General features: G+C 42.8%; 1 protein-coding gene and 1 non-coding gene across 2 annotated transcripts in view; both read left to right on the top strand.

Moving 5' to 3' along the window:
• Positions 1–12,935: 12,935 nt before the first annotated feature.
• Positions 12,936–22,350, top strand: part of UBTD2 (ubiquitin domain containing 2) — a 107,280-nt gene continuing 97,865 nt past the window's right edge. Inside the window, exon 1 of the mRNA XM_077824974.1 lies at positions 12,936–13,011. Coding sequence (XP_077681100.1) covers positions 12,942–13,011 — 70 coding nt within the window. The 5' untranslated portion in view covers positions 12,936–12,941. The remainder of the gene's footprint in view (positions 13,012–22,350) is intronic.
• LOC144269680 (U2 spliceosomal RNA) lies at positions 14,224–14,420 on the top strand. The gene has a single exon (XR_013346990.1). It is a non-coding gene; the product is annotated as a U2 spliceosomal RNA (small nuclear RNA).

Here is a 22,350-nt window from a genome sequence, read left to right as displayed (position 1 = left end):
TTGGTAGATTTCATAATCTGATATATGTAGGGCCACAATCCTCTCCTTCATCTCTGTCCTCTCTTCCCAAGACACTCAAGTGCTGTGATGCCTACATGAAATCAGCCAATACACAGTGGTTTGGTTGCATGTCATTCAGGGAGAGCTGATTTTGGTGCCTCTGGGAACAATCAGCTTGTGCATTAGCCACATATGTAACCATGTGATCTTATTTTCATAACTCTTGCCCTGATCCTAATGGAGGTCTCTAAGCACTACTGTAATACAAGTAATTGTTGAGAGGCCATTGAAATCCTTCATTACATAGTCAGTCATTCTGTGCTGGCCCTGTAGTATCCCGCAACCTGTAAATCAATTCATATTGCATCACTGTGTTTTACAAAAAGAAAAGGAGGACTTGTGGCACCTTAGAGACTAACAAATTTATTTGTGCATAAGCTTTCGTGAGCTACAGCTCTCTTCATCAGATGCATTCAGTGGAAAATACAGTGGGGAGATTTATATACACAGAGAACATGAAACAATGGGTGTTACCATACACACTGTAACGAGAGTGATCAGGTAAGGTGAGCTATTACAAGCAGGAGAGCGGTGGGAGAAAAACCCTTTTGTAATAATAATCAAGGTGGGCCATTTCCAGCAGTTGACAAGAACGTCTGAGGAACAGTGGGGGGTGGGGCGGAATAAATGTGGGGAAATAGTTTTACTTTGTGTAATGACCCATCCACTCCCAATCTTTATTCAAGCCTAAGTTAATTGTATCCAGTTTGCAAATTAATTCCAATTCAGCAGTCTCTCATTGGAGTCTGTTTTTGAAGTTTTTTTGTTGAAGAATTGCCACTTTTAGGTCTGTAATCAAGTGACCAAAGAGACTGAAGTGTTCTCCGACTGGTTTTTGAATGTTATAATTCTTGACGTCTGATTTGTGTCCATTTATTCTTTTACATAGAGACTCTCCAGTTTGACAGTTTGTCCAATGTACATGGCAGAGGGGCATTGCTGGCACATGATGGCATATTTCACATTGGTAGATGTGTAGGTGAACGAGCCTCTGATAGTGTGGCTGATGTGATTAGGCCCTATGATGGTGTCCCCTGAATAGATATGTGGACACAGTTGGCAACGGGCTTTGTTGCAAGGATAGGTTCCTGGATTAGTGGTTCTGTTGTGTGGTGTGTGGTTTTGCTGGTGAGTATTTGCTTCAGGTTGGGGGGCTGTCTGTAAGCAAGGACTGGCCTGTCTCCCAAGATCTGTGAGAGTGGTGGGTCGTCCTTCAGGATAGGTTGTAGATCTTTAATGATGCGTTGGAGAGGTTTTAGTTGAGGGCTGAAAGTGATGGCTAGTGGCGTACAAAAAGAAAGATTCTGGGTGGACTCCTCCTGAAGGTCGAAACAACAGACTGGACTTCTACATAGAGTGCTTCCGCCGACGTGCACAGGCTGAAATTGTGGAAAAGCAGCATCACTTGCCCCATAACCTCAGCCGTGCAGAACACAATGCCATCCACAGCCTCAGAAACAACTCTGACATCATAATAAAAAAGGCTGCCAAAGGAGGTGCTGTCATCATCATGAATAGGTCAGAATATGAACAAGAGGCTGCTAGGCAGCTCTCTAACACCACTTTCTACAAGCCATTACCCTATGATCCCACTGAGGGTTACCAAAAGAAACTACAACATTTGCTCAAGAAACTCCCTGAAAAAGCACAAGAACAAATCCGCACAGACACACCTCTGGAACCCCGACCAGGGGTATTCTGTCTGCTACCCAAGACCTCTCATTACAGTGTGTATGGTAACACCCATTGTTTCATGTTCTCTGTGTGTATAAATCTCCCCACTGTATTTTCCACTGAATGCATCCGATGAAGTGAGCTGTAGCTCACAAAAGCTTATACTCAAATAAATTTGTTAGTCTCTAAGGTGCCACAAGTCCTCCTTTTCTTTTTGTGGATACAAACTAACACGGCTGCTACTCTGAAACCTGTGTTTTACAAGGAGATCTCAGGGCTACTTGGTTTGTCCCAGTCCCACTAAGCCACTTCATTATTTAAAGCACTGATACATAATATCCACCTCCAAAAGGACAAGTAAATTAAAATGCAGTTGGAAGTGCAGGAAGATCTATACTCGCATATCTCTTCAGTCCATAGAGAGACAAGACTTGTATTGCTGGTTGAAATTTTGCATTATGAAACGGTGTGGTTGAACTTTGAATAGGGGACTCAATTTCTACAGATGCAATGTTATTATATACAGTGATATTCATGTTTACCTAGTATTTTACATTTAAAAAACCACCAATGACTCTATAAAAAAGATCATCAGAGTAACATTTTGTGTGTGTGAGTAGTTTAGTCTAACATCCGATGAAGTGAGCTGTAGCTCACGAAAGCTTATGCTCAAATAAATTTGTTAGTCTCTAAGGTGCCACAAGTACTCCTTTTCTTAGTTCAGTATTTGTGAATCTTTTTCTTGTGCATTACAGCAAGCTCACCACAAGGGGGAAGCTGAGTTTCATTTCTGGCTCCTTAAGAACTGAGGCTAAATCAGAAATAGTATACTTTGGCCAATAGAAAAGCTTCCACTGTGGTGACAAAACAGCACTCATTAAATATTTCATTCCAAGAACTGAAGGGGACAGGCACTGGAGTGATTGTGGGTTAAAAAAACTGATTTCACAACAGCTCGCAGAAGTCGGAACTTGTTAAAAAGGAGAAGTGCTTTTAAAAGCAAAAGATGCAGCAAAGCTGTCATCTTTCGTTTTGCTTCATGATAGTCCACAATGTCAGATGCCCTACCACTTGGTCTATCACAGTGGCATCCACCAGCTGACAGCTACTGCTTTATGGTACATTCATAGCACTTCTAGAACCAAATGATCCATCAAATGAGTTTGCAAGTTCTCAACTTCCAGTGTGGACAAGAAATTGAACCAATACTGAAATTGTGTGTATGTGCATATATAAATGTTTGGCCATACTGGATGTTCAAACTGATTGCAACTCTTTGCCCACATAAAAATAAATGTTTGACGAATATGATTTTTTACAACTTTTTTTCTGGAAGAATTAACAGTGAAATATCTGCTTAAACTGTAGGCTGATGATTTCCCCTACTTTCAAACTTCAGTGTAAAAGGCAAAAGATTTTTTAGAGCCCTTGTTCAAAATAAAGGCCCTGAGACAAGCAACTAGGAAATCCAGGTGTCTTCTGAATTAGAAAGATCTGGAGTTTCCTTATGAGAGTCAAGAAGATTGTTTGTCAGCAGAGTATCTATCTACCATTGCCTCCAGTACATTGAAGACTTCTGAAAAGTGGAGATGCCTCCACAGAGGAATTTGGGGGAACTCTGTGGCATCCTGCAATAGAATCTGCCTCACAGCAGCTAGATTCCTATTGAAATGATCTATCCCAAACATTGTCATTATACATTAAACAGCTATTTTCAGCAATCTCCAGAGCAAATAAACTCTTCTCTACAGTGTTATAACAATGACACATATTGCACAATCCTCCAGCATGAAGCTTGTAAGAGTTAGAACATAAATTTTGTTGTTATGAAGGGAGAGGAGAAAACCTGCAGATATAGCCCAGTTTTCAAACTTTACTCTTTCTCCTGGTCTCCAAATAGGGTGAGCATATTTCCCTGTGCTGAATATGGGACACCTGCTAAAATTACTCGTATTCAAGCAAGTTCAATGGCAATCAATCAGAACTATGCAGTACAAACATTCAAACTAATAGCAAGTTGACTGAGCTCCTGTTAACAAGAAATACTGCGTAGTTGGATTCTTTTTATTTACCTTCTTATCTTTAAGGCTTTAGGGGTCACACAGGGAGGGGTGACACACACACCCCTAGCCCCCCACACACGGAAAGGTGTCACACACGCACTCCTGTACACCTCTCTCACGAGGGGGTGACCAACCCACCTGACCCTCCCTGTCCAGCGCTATTTGCCCTCTGTGCTGGGCTGGGTCCCCAGGATGAACCTGCCTCTGCTGGTACTTGGCGCTGCATCTTTCCAAGGCAACATGTGGGGGAGGGGCATGCAGGGTCACGTGCCTCCCTCCCCAGATTTCTGCCAGGGTTCACACCAGAATGTGGCCAGCAGCAGCCTTTCAGCACTTTGCGCGAGGGGAGAGATGGGAGCTGCTTCCAGCTGCAGAGGGAGGGATGACCTGGCCTGTGTCTTTGCAGAGATCATCTCTTTTCCTGCTGCCCACCACACCTCCTTTGGCTGGAAGCAGCTTCTCCCTTCCTGCCAACACAGTGTCAAAAGGCAGCTAACACCTCCAAGCTGCTGCTGGCCACCAATGAATGAATGAATCCATCCGATGAAGTGAGCTGTAGCTCATGAAAGCTCATGCTCAAATAAATTGGTTAGTCTCTAAGGTGCCACAAGTCCTCCTTTTCTTTTTGCGATTACAGACTAACACGGCTGTTACTCTGAAACCAACATAACTCAGTCACCTCTGGCTACAGCACAGGCAGGAAGGGGTTAAGCCCTAAGGATTCATTGTGCACCAGGGCCCAGGGAACCTGACTTCAGGGGCTTCAGTGAACCTGGCCAGAGAGGTGGCTCAGCAGGGGATGGTGCCTAGGGGATGGAGCAGCCCCACGCTCCTTTGGGGGCAGGACCCAGGACTGTGGGGGGTCAGGTGAAGAGAGTGCTAAGCCCCTGCCCTGGGGCCTGATGTGGAGCCTGCAGGTTTGGGGCCTGAACAGGCTGGAAATTGATTTCCACCCCACTCCAGAGCTTAGCTGAGGGGCAGAGAGGCTTCCCCATGCCAGCGCTGCGCAGGGATTTGGCACATGCAGGGATTGGCTCCTGACCAGAGCCTCAAGCGGAGGATCTTGGGCTTTCCCAGAGCACCGGCCTAGCCAGAGGCAGTGGGGGAAGGAAGGAGCCTGCCAGCCAGGCTGTTGGTGAGCTGAGCACTCCGACCTGGAGCTGGTTCTCCATAAATGCTGAGAGTGGGATGTGTCCCGCCAGGGGGATATGGAGGAGCAGCAGGGCTGTGGGGGCAAAGAGGCAAAGCAGGGACAGGACAGCGTGGGGGGAGCACATAAAGGGCCAATAGGTGGGCAGCAGAGGTCACATGTAATTGGCCGCCATCTGGCGCCTGCCTGCACACACCAACCACTGCAGCTTGCAGCGTGCAGCCAGTGCTGGCTGGAAGCGGGGCAGGGCCCCACTGGCCAAGAGGCAGCACACAGCAGGGGCTGTGCTGACGGACCAGAACAGGGAGCGGCCAGTCCTGCACACTGCATCTTTGCCCCACCACCAGCCTTGCACACACACCCCCATTGTCAGCCACTGGCCCCTCCGACTCACCACTGGTGTGCGGATGGCTGGCGAGCAGAGATCCGGCCAGCAGCAGGACCGACCAGTACAGTGGTGCTGGAACATTTTTAATAGTGGGGGTGCTGAAAGCCAGTCCCCTTACCCCCTGTCCACCTCCCACCCCCCAAAGCTGAGGCCAGGACTCCAGGGGCGCGAGGCCAGCAGCCGGGGCTCCAGATGCACAGGGCTGGCAGTCGGGACCTGGGGGGCTGACAGCTGGGAGTCTGGGGGTGCTGCAGCACCCCCTGCACCCCTAGTTTCCATGCCTATGCATCAGTATTGATGAGAGGGGAGATAGAAAATACAGGACAGTTTGCCTATTTTTAAGAAAAAGTCGGGACACCTTCAAGAGGGCTTAAACATGGGACTGTCCCTTTAAAAACGGGACGTCTGGTCACCCTATCTCCAAACATGTGGGGCTCTGTGAGTGGGAAAAGAGGTCATAGATAGGGGAAAGCTGCTCGTTGTGGCATTATCCTCTTCCAACTGCATGGGGATTTCCTCACATAAAACAAGTTGACCTTACCAGTATCTTATCTACCAGGGATAGGTCCTTTCTGAATGCAATAATGAGCCCACTGGAATGCATGGGGGCATGTCTACTGAGGGAGACATGTTAGGGGAAATGGGAGGATCAGGGAGTAGTATAGAGGCATTGGGTCTCTATGGGACATGCCTTAGCCAGCTGTGGAAGTCCTAACATCTGCTGGGTTTCCTCAAGTATTGTGGGGTCTCTGCAGATTGGGAGAATTATTTCCTTTGCAAGTTCCATGAGGATGGAGCAAATTCAGCCCACCCTGACACAATGATTTTGAAAACTCTGAAGTCTCCAGGCTTCAGGAGGGTTGTAACTTTAGCCTTCCTCTGGGGTTTTTCCATAGGTGATTGTGGTTAGATGTTCTGCTGCATGTGTGCTTTTTATATGTTCTTCCTGTGTGCTGCCCCAGCTCTGCACAGACAGCCGGCACAGCGGAACTGCGACAAGTATAGTTCGCCCAGAGACAGGCTAACTATAGCAGGTAGATATTTTGTACTGGGAGCTAGAATTCTAGAAGTTGCATCTAAATGGATGTTCTGTTTGTTATGTTGGATCATATTAAAGAAGTTCTGTATTAAAATCACAAATGAGTTTGCTTCCCCATAGTTTAAATTCCAGGATATTACTAATTGAGAGGTCTCTTGGTTTTTGGTCTCTGTTTTTTACTGTTTCTCTCCCTCTCTGTGTGAAACTTGCAAGCTGCTAATTGTGTTAGTACATCCTAAGATAGAGTCTGTTCTCAAAGCAATACTTTGTAACAACAACTATTCACACAGAGAGGGACTCAAAGCGATACTTTGTAACAACAGAAACAGCACACAGAGACTCCCTGCCCTTTTGTTGTTTTTATCTCACTTTGTTAACAATTGTGATTAAAATAGAGATAGAGGATGTATGTGGATGGATGCTTGGTGTGGATAATAACTGAATGATCAGGGAGGTGCCAGCCTAAGAATCCAGTGTCGATCAGCCAAAGAAGGCGTCAAGTGGAAACAACCAGAGGACCCCCGGAGGGCAGACTGGAATCCACCCGACAGCCTCAAGGATGGGAGAACCAAAGAACAAGATAACATCTGGCAGCTTGGAGCCGTCAGGAATGTGCCATCTGCTGATTGATTCAGCAACAGCATGATGAAGCAATTCCCATAGACTGGAATAGGAATAAATTCCTATAAAAATGGACTCTAGAAACTGAGAACTTTGGGGTCTGATTCTGAAAACCAACTTTCAGGAGCATCAGATGAGTATCTGACAAGGCCCTGCTCCCTCCTCATGTCCAGGCCACCTGGCCAGGGGCTTGGCACAAGCAACTCTAAGGCTGGTAACTATTATAACAACCTTGCAGAACCTCTGTGTGTGTATATGAATTAATGTGTGAAAAAATATGAAATTGAATGGAATGTTATAGCTATAACTAACTGCTTACTATGATTCTTTCTGTATTCACAATAAATGTGGCATTTTGCCTTATTCCCTTTAATAAGATCCTGCTGGTTTTTTATTTATTGATATAGCATGTTTATCATGCAGAAGAGGGGAACCTTCCTCATGTCCCATTTCAAAATGGGGCTACTGCCTCAGTAGGATGAGGGAAGAGAACAGTATAGAGGTAAATCTGAAAATTGTACAATACCAGATTTCCTGAAACTCTCTGGGGAGAAGGATGGTCTCATAGTTACACTGAACTGGGCTGCAGGAGATCTGGCTTCTGATCTTGGTTCTGCCACAGACTCTATGTGACCTTGGACAAATCAACTAATCGCTGTCTGTTTCTCATCTATAAAAGGGGGATAATTCTCTATCTTGCGGGGGTGCTGTATGGCTCAGATACTCTGGTCGTGAGTGCCACTGAAAAGCCTCTAAACAAATATAAAAATGCTGATGCCTCAGCCAGAAGTTTGAGTACTCATGCAATTCATCAGCATCTCATACTGGTTCCCACGCAAAGATGAATCATTGGAGAACAGGGATTTAGCATGCTGTATCATCAATGTGATGGCAAAAGCACTATCATTCGCTGCAAGCAATCTGTGAGGCCCAGGGTGGACAAGCAAGAATGGCAAGTTTGTCATACAAAATATCTTAATAAAAATTTAATCCTGTAACACACAAATCTGGGCCTTCTTGGGGCTTTATGGATGCCTCTATGCTGCACAAAAGGCTACCTGGATAGTGAGACTTGACCTTAGATCCTCCTGCCACAAAAACACAGCCCCATAGCACTTGTGCCAAAGGAAAATCGCTCTGAGCTGTTGGCATGATAGAGTTTATGACTCATAACTGAACAATTCTGATGCCAGTTCATACCACTGTTGTGTTATACAAGTACTATTTGAAGATCAAAAGTATTTTACCACCAACATGCAGTCAGCAGTTAACAAGTAATGAAGATGAGAGTTAATCCTAATCATACCCCTGAAATGTATGTATATACATACTATCTTACCTACAGACACAGAAAAATAGAGAAGTTAAGGGATTTGCCCAAGGCCTCAGAGAAAGTCTATGGCAGAGCCATGATTAGAACACAGGAATTCTTTAGTGCCCATACCAGAGCTTAGGCCATACCCTTCATAAAACGTTTCCGAACGACATATAGTACAGCCTTCAAAATAAAAATTGCATTTAGAAACAACCATTGGTCTGTCTTCCGTGGCCTATTCCCTGAATTACAAGTATATCCAGAAATATTGGGCCAGTATGATCCTGCTGTAGGTTTGACTTTGGCCCACAATGGGTAGATTTACAACATTTTGGAGCATCCCAACCCAGGTCAACAGACTCAGACTAGCAGAGCTTGCACTGATGCTCTCAAACTGGCTGTACAGGCAGCTCTTTGAAGTTGCCACTTGGATGCTGAAACCCATCCCCCTCTCTCACTGTTTAATTAGCCTACTATTAAATGCATTAATATGTTGTGTGTTTAAACTTCATTGGATAGGCTATACCACTTCATGACCACTGAGTGGAAAGCTCTTTATGTTATGTAACCTGAATGTCTGTCTCATTTCAGTCTCATGCTCTTAGCCTGTAGAGTTAAATTTCCAAACTCTAGGGGTGGACACACAATCGATCTCAGAAATTTGTAAATTGTCATTACTTCTCTCCACAGTAGTTCTGCAATTCTGAACAAAATGTGTTGACTCTTCTAAGCCTTTCCTGAAAAGATTTGCCCTGATTATGCCTATGTTCTAGGCAAACACCAAATTAAACAGAAATTTCCAAATAAGACCTAACAAGATACCTAGACAACTGGGATCAATCAATATCTCCTTTGTTTTGTAGTTAATTCTTCTATACACCCAAGTACTTTGCCATCCCCTGTAACTAATGTGCTCTTTACTTTCATATTCAGTTAGTATCTTCAGAGAGAGCTCCTTCCTCATGTTTACTTATCAGTCCTGAGCATCATGCTTGGTCCTGACTGAGTGAGATGCAGAGCACCTTCACCTTTCAAATCAAATGGGAGTTGAAAGTGCTCAGCATCTTGTAGCAATGGGCCCTCTGCCTATATCACACCAGTTATTTGGGATCTTAATTATTTATACATGCATTTTCTTAAAGGTTACTCAAGTTCCTTTTAAAAGTTGCAAATCCAAATAAAACTAGAAAAATGAATTTGTCAATAGATTTTTGTTCCTTTGATTTTAGGGAATTGCAGTCCCATAAACAGCTATGATTTTTTTTTTAATTATGAAAAGTATCTCTGCAATGTGTTTTTAAGCAGGTAAAATAGTTTCGTTTTCTGTTGCCTTTTTTATCAGAAAAACAGCCGACTTCTTCCCTGCACAAACTTGTAGGGATCCTAATTCTCAGTCTGTTAACCAGATTTTATTTTTTTGCACTTTCTGTTTCCCCTTGAAATGTTCTGAATTACTGCTGAGTTGTTCTGAAAAGCTACAGTGCATCTGATAGCACATTTGAACCATAACTTTCAAAGCCTACTGTGATGTTGAAACTGAAATGATGCTTTTAGACATGAAACACCAAAAAAACCCCACCTTTTTTCCCACAGCACTGAAGTCAGATATTGACTAACTGCGGTGGCGGCGGTGACTTTGAGCTTTTAATTTGAACTGATATTTTATTAACTTGGATTGAGGATTTAATAAGTAGTGGTTATTAGTGAGCAGTGTCATCTTGTGTGAATCTAAGTTATTATGAAACTACCCAAAAATTAAGGAAAACAAATCATACAACAGGAAAAAGTAAAAAATCCTTAAATAAAAAAGAAAAAAAAACTCTATTAGAATCTAGTCACTCATGCTATTGTCCTGATAAGACTACTGCAAAATAGACAAATCAAAATCCACCATAAAAGTGTGGCATAATAAACAGATAATATGGGGTAGAAGACAGGCTGGTGTTCTTTTCTTGTGATCTAAATATAAACAAATATGTTATTCTAATCTGGAATATTGTTCACAACTTTCTGGTTCTGCATTCTTAATATTTATTCAGTTTAAAGATATCATTACATGTTTTCTTTAAAATAGCATTTTTGTTTGTAGACTCATCTGTATTCATTCCCAATAGCAAATACAAAATATCTTAGGCCAGGCTTAGCTGGTATAAATTGGTGTAAAACATAAAAATCTATTTTTACCAGTTGAGCATATGGCCTCCTGTCCTTATACAAAAGGGTAAAGAATTTTTTCATGAGGCACTTTAGCAAAGTTAATGTATTTTATTATCTAAAACACCAAACTATATAAGGAATCAGCTGTGATTAATGGTTAGAGCAAGGCAGTCAGGAGGTTCAGTTCTCCCTTTTACTGCTGACTGTTGACAATTGGTTAATTCAGTATATACTTTAAGAGTCCTCCTGGAAGAGTCCTCCTTCCTCACTAAGGCTAAACTCGCGCATCGCATTCATCCACAAGTAATGCTTTCTACCATCTCTGGTTAGCTAGGAAATTCCTTCCCATCCTGGTGGACAATGACCTGCCCCTTTGTAACCACCTGTCCACACTTCAGCAGGGCAAGACACCTATGCATGAACACATCAATCCTTAGGAAGTTCCAGCTAGTACAGAATACTGCAGCGCGTATCCTCAGCAATGGGAGCACATCAAATCTGTCCTCTGTTCTGCACACTGATTTCCCATAGAGTATCAATTCAAGTTGAAGATCTTGGTCCTTTTCTTCAAGGTGCACAATGGCCTGGGCCCAGGATATCTAAAAGATCACCTAAGTTCCGGGTTGAAGACCACAATTGACAGTTCTGCTTTTCATGCAAAGTGGAACCTTCTACCATAAGGGTAAAGCTTGGCTGTGCAGAAGATGGAGTTTTCTCAAAGTCCAGCCTGAGACTGTGGAATGAACTCCCACAGGAACTAAGGACCACCACAAACCTCACCGCCTTGCAAGGTGCATTTCTTCAATCTTTCTTCTGTATTGTAAACACAGACCAGCATGTATGTAAATATATCAAAACACTACTGCATGAACAGTTTTCTCCCTGGGGGAGGGCTGAGAGAACAAACCATGTGTGACAGATGTTAGTCACTTTGCTTAATGAACTACTGAAAGGTGGTCAGATACTACAGTAATGAGGATGGTATGAGAATCTTTTCGACTAGATCACAGACTAGAATAGACTCAGTGTGTGAGCTTCAGCAAGACATTTAATTTTTCTGGGCTTCAGTTTTTCATTGGTGAAATGGAGATTATAACACTTATGTATCTTGAAAATTATTTAATATTTGCAGGGTTTATTGAGATCATCAGTACAACACAATGAAAATATTGGGGGCAGTTTATACACTCATAAGTATTACAGATGTGTATCAGTATTTTACTAACATGCATTTAGTGCAATATTTCATTTGCTAAAATAAATTACATGAAAACCTAGATAACACAGAGGGCCTGATTTAAAAACAAAAGTCAGGAGTACAACTGTACAATCAAAAATGTGTAACTAATTTATATGTGTCTGGCTGGCATGATCCCTGTCTGGCGAGCAATATATTTTGTTCACTCAGACACCATAGTTGTACCTGTATATTAGGTATGCAATTGTACAAAGAGTTTTGCACAACTTCTTGGAAATTGGGCCCTGAATCTGAGTCATAATAATAATCCTTTGCCATCTTCTAGTGCTTCTCATCTCAAATACTTTGCAAGCTCTAACGCATCCTCACAGCTGAGACTGGGTTATGGCTACCCTCTGGTGTGTTATGTCTGATTTAGAACCTAAGCTTAAACACCCTCATGCACATGAATAACTTTATTCAGGTGAGTAGTCCCCTTGAAACTAATGGGACCACTCCGATGTGTAAAAATACTCCAATCCCTGAGCACTTGTAGGATCAGGCACTTACAGTCTACAGGCCTCATCATTTTCCGTCTGTCAGGGGCCGAGTCCCTTATGTACGGGATAAATAACAAATAGTCACAATGATTAAAATAATGAATCAAATTCATTATGAAGAGTAAGGCCTCCGCTTTGAGCTGAGATGCGGGGGCAGGGGGCCTGCAGGTGTGTGGACTCTGCCATGAGACAGGGAGGTTACTCTGGCTGCTGCCTGCATCTCTGAGCTTTGGGGTGGCGGAAAGAGGTGAGGAGAGAGGGTGGAGGATGACCCCAGGCTGCCCTCCATCACGGAGGGGGAGTTACCTTGGACTCCCCCAGGGTTCCTGACACAGGTGCAGGCAGGGGGCTCTCCCAGGCTGTCCCCGGGTCTGTACCACGGGTAGGGATGTGTTGTAGGTACTGGGGCGCTTCTGCCCGTGGTGGAAACAGAGATGGGGTGACGGTAACCCCAGGCTGCCCACCCTGTTCCCTACCCGGGCGAGGGGCTGAGGGGTGTTGCCCACAGGTCTATGGGCCGGGCAGGCGGGCGGGGAGACCCGCCCCAAGGCGGGGTACGTGGGGAGGCGGGCCCGGCGCAGCGCCGGGGCTGGAGGAGGAGGCGGGCCCAGGCGCAGCGCAGCGCGGCGGGGCGGGCAGGGAGCAGGCGGCGGCGGCTGCTTCGGAGCCATCGCGCCTGCCCGGCCGGTGGCGGAGCTCGGGCGGGGAGCGGCGGGTCTCCGGGCCGGGCGGGCCCCATGGGCGGGTGTGTGGGCTCCCATCACGACTCCTCGGGCAGCCTCAACGAGAACTCGGACGGCACCGGAGGTGAGAGGGGCCGGGCGGGACTCCGCGCGGTCCCCCGTCCCCCAGCCCAGGGACCCCCTGGGCACCGCGGCACTCGGGCCTGAGGGGCTCTCCCTGGGGGGCCTCGCCATGCATCGCCGCCCCTCCGGGGCCCCTCGCCCCCTGCCCAGGCCCTCCATCCCCTCCCCCCAGGGGTACAGTTGTTCAGGAAGGGGTGCCTGGCCCACCCCTCCTCAACGCCCCCCCAGGGGTACAGTCCCCCCCGTACCCCTCCCCCGCTCTGCCCGCCCCCACCCGGGGGGCATCCCCCGAGCGAGCCTCGCCCCTCCGCCTTCACTCCAACTTCCCCGAAGTCAGCTGCCATCAGCTGCCCGGCTCCGGGCCACTAGGGCAGGCAGGGGCGTGGGGAGAAAGCAGCCCTAGTCCCCAGCCCAGGCCGCGCACTCCCTCTGCCCAGCCGCAGGGCTCAAGCTCCCCAGGAGCCGCGGGAGCTTTTAAAAATGCCCTACGAATGCACAGTTCTGCAGGGTTCAAAAGGGCTTTGGGAGTGGTCCAGCTGGACCTAAGCCGCCCGCCCCCCCTTCCCATGCCTTGCTCAGAGGCCATCCCTGAAAAGGAAACATTTTTGTCAATGTTCAAAGAAATTCAGCTTTTGTCTCTCCTCCATACAAAGCCATAATTAGCTTAAAACCCAATACCAGGCACTAGAAACTCTTCTTGATAACGTGTCCCTTCAGTGGAGATCATGCTGCACTCAAAGCAGTGTGCTGATCAGAGTGGTGCCTTGCATTTTATTTAACTTGCATAGGTTTTTATCCTATAAAGTAGTGTTTGAACTCTGTTCTCTGTCTGGGACTTACCCCCATTGTTTCAGTATATAGAAAATAATTTAGCTGGTGGGGATTATCTCCTGATTACATTGCGTTACTCTGCTTTCCAATAACAGATGGACATTTTCCAAACCCTGTTTAAATTGTTGGTATTAAATAGTCACTTTAGTACAATTAAGTGCTGAAAACAGTGTGTTTTATCTATCATGTTAGTTACATACCTGTTTAAAAGGGGAGGGTGGGCAGGGAACAGTACTGCAATGTAAATAGTCTCTGTACTTAACTAGTTTCAGAGTAGCAGCCGTGTTAGTCTGTATTCGCAAAAAGAAAAGGAGTACTTGTGGCACCTTAGAGACTAACCAATTTATTTGAGCATAAGCTTTCGTGAGCTACAGCTCACTTCATCGCTTCTCGGCCTTATGGCTAAGATCAAGCATAGTATCTGTTCTTATCAGTTTAATAACTGATATGTCCTTTATTTAAGGACTGTATATTAAATTGATTTTTGGAACAGGGGGATGGAATAGGAGCTTGCTCTGTCCACCCCATGCATTGACCTGGTATTGCAGTGCCTCCAGGAACGGAAGGAATGCATCCGATGAAGTGAGCTGTAGCTCACAAAAGCTTATGCTCAAATAAATTTGTTAGTCTCTAAGATGCCACAAGTACTCCTTTTCTTTTTGTATTTAACTACTTGACATCTTATTTTTTTTTTAGGAAAACATAAGATAGAAATATGACCTATTGGGTCACCTAAATCGTCCCCCTGCCACTGCAACGTTGTTCTTGACAGTATACTGTGTATTGCTTTGTTTGATCTTCTTTCAAATGACCCTAGTGATGGAGTATTTTTAGAAACGCTGTAGATTTTGTGTGTATTGCATAAAATATAAAAAGTACAGATCTTAAAAGAACTTTTTGAAGCAGCTGCCTGTTCATTTCAATGGCTCTTTGAACTATGTGTGTATCTTAAATAAACTCCTGCTGTTTTGTTTTGTTTTTTTTAAAGCCGCGTAAGATTTAGTGTCACAATTCCCATTTAAAGTACAAGGGAATTTGGTAGCTCTTTCCAAATCAACTTTTTTCTGACTTTAGGAGGGAAGTGAATAGACTAACAAATTTTTCAATACCAGCCTAGGTGTGACCAGTTAACAAAGAATAGTAAGAGTTTTTAGGGGAGTGGGGAGAACAGGTTCATGTTGAAAGCCAAACAAGAAAATTTACAACAAAAAGTTGTCTTATAGCTTTTAATACTATTTACAGGAGGCCTGGATTTTTCAGCACATCCATGCAATGTCAGCCATTGTTTAGTAACTAAGCATTATGAAGTGAGGCAAAGTTGCAGGAACAGCCTTGACTCTGAATTTTCTCACTTTTATCTCACCTTTGATATCTAGTGGATTACATACAGTATCCACAAAATACGTTACAATTCTTCAGTGGAGGGTGTAATGCCATATCATTACACTCTCAATGGTGGTGTGTGAGGCAGGCAATTTCAATGGAATTGGTGAAGTTTAGTGTCCCAGATTTAGCTGGGAAGGACTCGCTTCTGCTTGCAGTTACACAGCATACATCACTGTGTATTTTGGGGCAAATAGCCTATTGTGCATGGGTGCGTTAGCACAGCAACTAGATTTTCCAAGCCCACAATTGCAAACCACATATTGGAGTGCAGGCTCAAACTCTAAGGATTATGCACTCCGAGTCTGTTTCATGTAAATGATCTGATATTTCAGTTGAGCTGTATGGGACTGAATGAAAATATATTTATAAACTACCTACTGCTGTGTGTGTATAGTAGCCTATTTTGAAATGTGCACTCTTTTTTTTTTTTTTAAAGTAGCTATAGTTAAGCTGAAAGTGCATCACAATATGTTTTTAATATACCATAATTTAACAGTCAAGATATCAAAGACCAACTTTTCTGACTCTTGGATCTAAAACTTTATAAAATGATTGTGATAAATATAAAATCTGGCTCTTGGTGTCTCAAGAGAACTTATGACTTGAGACATCTGACACTGAGCTAGGCAAAGCAGTAGAGCACATAATATAAGGAACAATCCTATTTTAGAAGGGGGATGGGCTAAATCATCTAGTAGGTCATTTCTGTCTCTAATTTCAGATTCTGTGATCTAGTACGGTGTTATCCACCTTTCAACCTGTTGCAAGTGACTAGGGCCATATCATAAACTCCAGGAAAATAGTTTAGAACCAAAACTTCAATGCTAAATGCTTCATTGCCAGTGTCTGAAATGATGATGTGATAATTGTTTGTTGCAAAGCTTTATACTGTCTCCTAAAGACAGTGATACATGAAGCAACTTTTCTTAGCGATGAGACTGGTTAACCATGCTTGATCCTGGAGGACTCTCAGAGCCAGATGTTGATCTCCATTGCACCAGTCTGAATCTATAAAAACTCCAAGGAAGTTGATGGAATTTTGTTGGATTAAATCAGTGTAACTCATATCAGAATCTTCTCCTATAATCTCATGAGTTCTTCAAGCAATCACTAGCACTTTATATATCCATTGCTGCTCATTTAAGTTGCTAAAATGGCTTGATCGAATACAGTTTTGTTCTCTTCTGATTTGCTGTAGAGCAATTAGCATACTTCAAGGTCAGCAAGATATTTAAATTAGCTGGTCCTTAGGGTAAATTCATTAAGGTGTGTGGGTGCGTGTACGTGTACACAATGAGTTGGCCAGAAATATTGGCACTTCTTTTGTTTGTCATAAGTTATTCTGGAGTGCAGGCCTGAGGCCCGCTCCTGCTCCCATTGACTTCAATAGGAGGAGCAGGCTCTTAGTTAACAAAAATATCTGGTCATCAGCAGGCACTGCTGTGTCCATCCTGGAAGAGGAACTGTCTCCCCAGGGTAGCTCCAGCTTTTCCACTATTTGTACTTTTTTTTATAGTACTATAGTGTTATACAATACTTTATAACATGGAAAAATAAGCTAAGCATAAAACAAAATTGTTGCTCCAAAATGCTTACTGTGTAAAAGCTAGCAGAGGTAAACAGAGTGATATGTGGTCATTACCATAGTTGGTCTTCGTGGAATTGGGGATTTCCAGGAGAAATGTGAAAGAAGAAAAGGATGATTGATGTATACTGATCAGGACAGTACTCCATAAAAACCCACCAACTGATGTTCTCAAATTTCTCTTTGTTATGCCTTTTTAAAGATCATGGTGAGCTTTGCCCAGGATTGTAAATGTGGGTTGGTGAGAAATTTCTCATCCCTAGCCACTCCATACGACAGGTTATTTGATCTGTTCAGGTGTGCTGTCTTCCAGTATATGAATCTGGGGTTAAATAATGGAGGGCTTCACATTTTTGTGTCTGCTTTTAGGGTTTCTAAAGATCTGCACCAAATTATGTTCAGCTTGGTTCACCATTACATAAGCATTTAGAAGAATTCTTTTTGCCAGAATGTTACATCTGGGTCCCATCCCCTCATGCAAGCTATTTATTTTACCTTCTATCCTTTGAAATTCTCTTTTCATTTTCTTCTGGTAAGTCTGTTAAAATCTTTTCTGTTAGGCATTGTGCAATGTTAGTTTGTCTTGCCTTTCTTTTGCCTGCAAAGTTCAGCAAGACAGTTATTTGTATGGAGTGAAGAGGAGGCAAGAGATCCAACTTCTTGAAGTATGGGCACCGCAAGTCATTACAGATTAAGTCTTTGGGCTGCAGCTGTCTCTCTGCTGCTGTTCTCTTTCTGACATGATGTTAGCCTGCCCATTGGAGTTCTTGTCTTCTCCATTGGTAAAAAAAACTCCAGTAGTTGTGTTTTTACCTTTGTCTTCTCTCCTTTTGCCTGTAACTTGGGGTGACAGCAGGAACAAATAGAAGCAGGTGATTGCATGCTCAACTGGCACACTGGGATAGCTGATTGATCTGAGTGCAAATTCTTACTACAGTGCTTAATATGGTGCCATTGGCTCAAAAACACTGGAAGGCCAATTACAGCCCTTGGTCTAAACTTTGGCCAACTGTAGAAAAAACAATTTTAAAATATCTTTATTGGATGGTAGCGTAGCATTGCACTGAGCACTTCTGTTTTGAGGTGACAATAACTGCTTTCATAGTTTGTTGAAGACTGACTACGGGAGTTTGTGTATTAAGTAGTCAGAGGTTTGTCTCTCACAGTCTGACCAATGCAGTAGCTCCAACCATGGTTAGCTTAGATTTTTTTAAAAAGGTCTAGTGACTGAAAGGTCAGTAGCTTTTTGGTACGCACCTTTTGTATCAGAACCCATGCAAAGAGTCCTCCACTTCTATATAATGTAATCTGGCTTGTTTTAGCTATTTATTTTAAGCCCTAAACTTAAAGTTTGTGGAGGAGATGGTATGATGGGATAACATGATTTTGGCAATTAATTGATCTTTAAATTTTCATGGTAAATAGGCCCAATGGCCTGTGATGGGATATTAGATGAGGTGGGATCTGAGTTACTACAGACAATTCTTTCCTGGGTATCTGGCTGGTGAATCTTGCCCACATGCTCAGGGTTCAGCTGATTGCCATATTTGGGGTCGGGAAGGAATTTTCCTCCAGGGCAGATTGGCAGAGGCCGTGGAGGTTTTTCGCCTTCCTCTGTGGCATAGGGCACGGGTCACTTGCTGGAGGATTCTCTGCTCCTTGAAGTCTTTAAACCACGATTTGAGGACTTCAGTAGCTCAGACATAGGTGAGAGGTTTTTCGCAGGAATGGGTGGGTGAGATTCTGTGGCCTGCGTTGTGCAGGAGGTCGGACTAGAAGATCATAATGGTCCCTTCTGACCTTAATGTCTATAAGTCTAGTGTATGCCAGTACATAGAACATTTGATTTGTCTTGCTATCTAAGAAAAAAGTGCTTACTTCAGCATTCTCTACACTGTGTACCAGGTATATTTTTGTAAGAGATGGTCTTGAATTCACAGATGGCGTATACTGTTGGCTTTCATCATACTTTTTGGTGTGTCATTTTCTTTGTGAATTTTGTGAAAATATAGTATAAAAGTTGTTTTACTTTTAAAAGCTACATAGTAAGAAAAGTTTAAACATGAACTGACACTTTTTATAATTTGCTCTAGATCTGTCATAAGAATGTTGTGGAAACTGTGAAACAGTCAGTATGTCAGAGATTTGTACAAAAATCAGTCAAACATTTCTTGTTCAGGTAGCCTAGAACTCCTGATTTCCAGGGGTGCTGAGCGTCCACACAACACCGGTTAAAACCAATGGCATCTGCAGTTGCTGTGCACGGCACTTCTGAAATCAAAACATTTTTCTTTTGAAGTAATGGGCCAGCTTAGGTTTATGCAGTTGCTTCAGTATCACTTCAGTCTTGTTTCACCAAATGAAATAAGGTGTCATCTCTTCTGTCAATAGAAGCAGACTAATTAATGCAACTGTTCTTTTCATTTGCTTGTTAGCATCATTCCCCTCCCCCAGCAATTGTTTGAGTTCAGTTACTGTTTGGGGTATAGAAATAAACAAATGTTTGATTACTCTATTTGGGGTTTCCAGTGCTACATGCAGCAAAATCATCCACTACTGAATATTAAATAAATATAATAAGTGAAACATTAGTGGTGCTTTAAAGATTTATGACTTTAGTAGATATGGAGAGAAGGTATCACAATTAGTATTCTGTTCCTGTGAATTGAATTTTCAAGAGGATTGATCCCTTTTTATTACAGCAAAGAATATAATTTTTTTTCCTTCATAGCAATGTTGAGTAATATTTTGAGTCACAAGTTGTATTTTCCACTGAATGCATCCGATGAAGTGAGCTGTAGCTCACGAAAGCTTATGCTCAAATAAATTTGTTAGTCTCTAAGGTGCCACAAGTACTCCTTTTCAAGTTGCAACACCATTCATGTAGTTAACGAGAACTCCACCAGTATAGTGTTCCAAACATCATAGTAAAGTGTTAATAGCTCAAGTCTTGCTCAGGTAATTTAGCTAAGAAAAATTATATGGACTTTCTGGCAAAAGGAATTCTTGTAAATATTTTTTCTCTACCTAGTAGGTACTAGGGAAGGTGAAATGATGCATGTTGGAAGTTGGTGGTTTGAGTACTTGTAAAATGTTTCCCAAGAAATAAAAATCTGATTTCATAGTAAACTGGGTCACTCCCCACAAAAATTTTGTTGCAAGTGGAAAATAGGTTCTAGATAGCTAAAGCTGATCTGGCATTGTAGTTTAAAATCAAGCTTCCGAAAATTCCTTTCATCTAATGTCCTGGTTTAAAATGAAATAAATGAAAAAAAACCCTACTCTTAAGCAGTGTTTGGTTTTTATAAGCAAAGAAAGATTGAAGTACTTGAGAGATCGTGTGTGTATAAAAGAATTCCCAGTCTCTCTCATGAATTCATCATACATTGTGTTTAAAAAGTCAGTTAAGTTCTTAAGCAATTGTTTTTCATTTACTGTCTCTACTTCCCTAAAACTCATACTGTTTTGATGTAACCACTAAAGTCTGTAGATTCAGACTGAGACTCACTGCCGCAGTTCTAAAACAGAGTAGACATAGCCAGTAACTTCTTGAGCATGACCTGACGCAATACCCTTTCCTCCTGCCGTGAGTTGTTGCCTGATCTGTAGGTTGCGTATTAGTTACATTGATCCTTAGTAATCCCCAATCAACACTCTGTGGTTTGGCAGGGTCTCATCAGGAGATCAGGCCTAGAGTTATTAGAATTACAATTAGTTTGGGAACCCTGGTGTGCACAGGAGCAACACTCACACTGAAGAAAAACCTTTTGAATTTGCAGTAGTTTTTATTAACTCAATTAATAAAACCACAGATGCTCCAACCCAAAGAAATAGGTAAATATACTACAGAATTGTCCATACATCCAGCATCAGAGCAATCATACACTCACATCGTCTTTGTGGAGACTAGAACTGATGGGTCCATGAAGATCTTATCCTATATCTGGCATGCCAAAAGATCCCAACTGCTTAGGCGATGGTTTACCCTATTGTAGGGTCGGTGGCCACGGTAAATATTCATAAGGATGTCCAGCCTCTTTGGTCCATTACTAAATTTCCTCACCCTGATAATGTTGGGATATTCTCATATTATAGGTTAATATATTAGTTACCTCAAAATTATTAGCATATAGATCAGTGGTTACTAAGGCAATCTTGCAGTTCAACTTCTGCTGATGTTCCTATCCTAAAATAACCAAACTTGCATTAATTGGTATTTTGCGGTTACCTGTCAGTAGTTTAGTCATACTTATCACAGGATTCTGTCTTATGCTGTCTTGTGATTTAAAGTTGCTCCTGGTTAAACTACTTATGCAAAAGCTTTATAAGTCTTATATCCATATGCTAAGCTATTGTCTTACAGGGTCAGGTGTGCGGGCTTCATGCATTGGTGCCTTATACCTATATCTTATCAAACAAATCTCTGTTATAGGGTCTAGAGGCAGCCCCCAGTACTTTTCTGTTCTTCATAGCTTTTCCAAGCATTACTCAGAGTGAAACTGGACAAAGAGGTTGGTTTCATGGCTAATATTAAGATGCTGGCAGAGGACTCCTAAAAGGGGCTAGATAAGGTGGCAGAGACTCTCCTCCAAGACTGGGAAGATCTTTCCACTTTGATGGAGAGGGAGGAAAGTTTGTGATGGAAGGGAGCTGTCTCCCAGCAGCCAAAGGTTTTCGGGAGGGCCTTCACATTTATCAGATATATACTAGAAGGATGTGTATATTTGAGAGAACTCTTTCTTGGCCCACCCTCATCTGGGGGAGGGGGGGACAAATTATGTACAAGTATCGTATGATTAAATACTTTCCAGTACTGCTGAACAGCAGCTATCAAAGTTAGACATTTTAAAATCAGCAGGTCCAGGTAACTTTTATCCCAGATTTTTAAAAGAGCTGACTGAGGAGCTCTCTGACCATTCATGCTAATCTCAATAAGTCTTAGAACACTGGGGAAGTTTCAGAGGACTAGAAGAAAGCTACTATGCCACTATTTAAAAATGGAAAACGGGATGACCCAGGTAGCTCTAGGCCTGTCAGCCTGACATCAATCCCAAGCAAAATAATGGAGCAGCTGGTAACTGGTTTCCTTTAATAAAGAATTAAAGGGGAATCATATAATGCCAATCAACATGGGTTTATGCAAAATAGGTCTTGTCTAACTAACTTGATATGTTTTGATGGGAACTGATCTGCTGATAAAGGTAATAGTGTTCATGTAATATACTTATACTTGGTACCACACAACAGCTTCATTAAGAAACTAGAACAATACAAAATCAACATGGCACATAGTAAATGGATTAAAAACTGGTTAAATGATAGGTCTCAAAAATATAATTATAACCAGGGTAACATGGTCAAATAGATGCTTCAAGTGGGATCTTGCAGGCATCAGTTCTTTGCCCTATGTTGCTTGATATTTTTTATCAATGATTTTGTAGGAAAATCCCATATAATCATTACTGATAAATTTGCAGATGACTCAAATTGGGGGATTGGTAGATAATGAAAGAGGACCGGTCACTGATACAGAGCAGT

Source organism: Eretmochelys imbricata, chromosome 8 (genome assembly GCF_965152235.1).
Source record: "Eretmochelys imbricata isolate rEreImb1 chromosome 8, rEreImb1.hap1, whole genome shotgun sequence".
Classification (NCBI taxonomy): domain Eukaryota; kingdom Metazoa; phylum Chordata; order Testudines; family Cheloniidae; genus Eretmochelys; species Eretmochelys imbricata.
The sequence above is the reverse complement of the archived record's forward strand: the minus strand, read 5'-3'. Positions and strand labels throughout refer to the sequence as shown.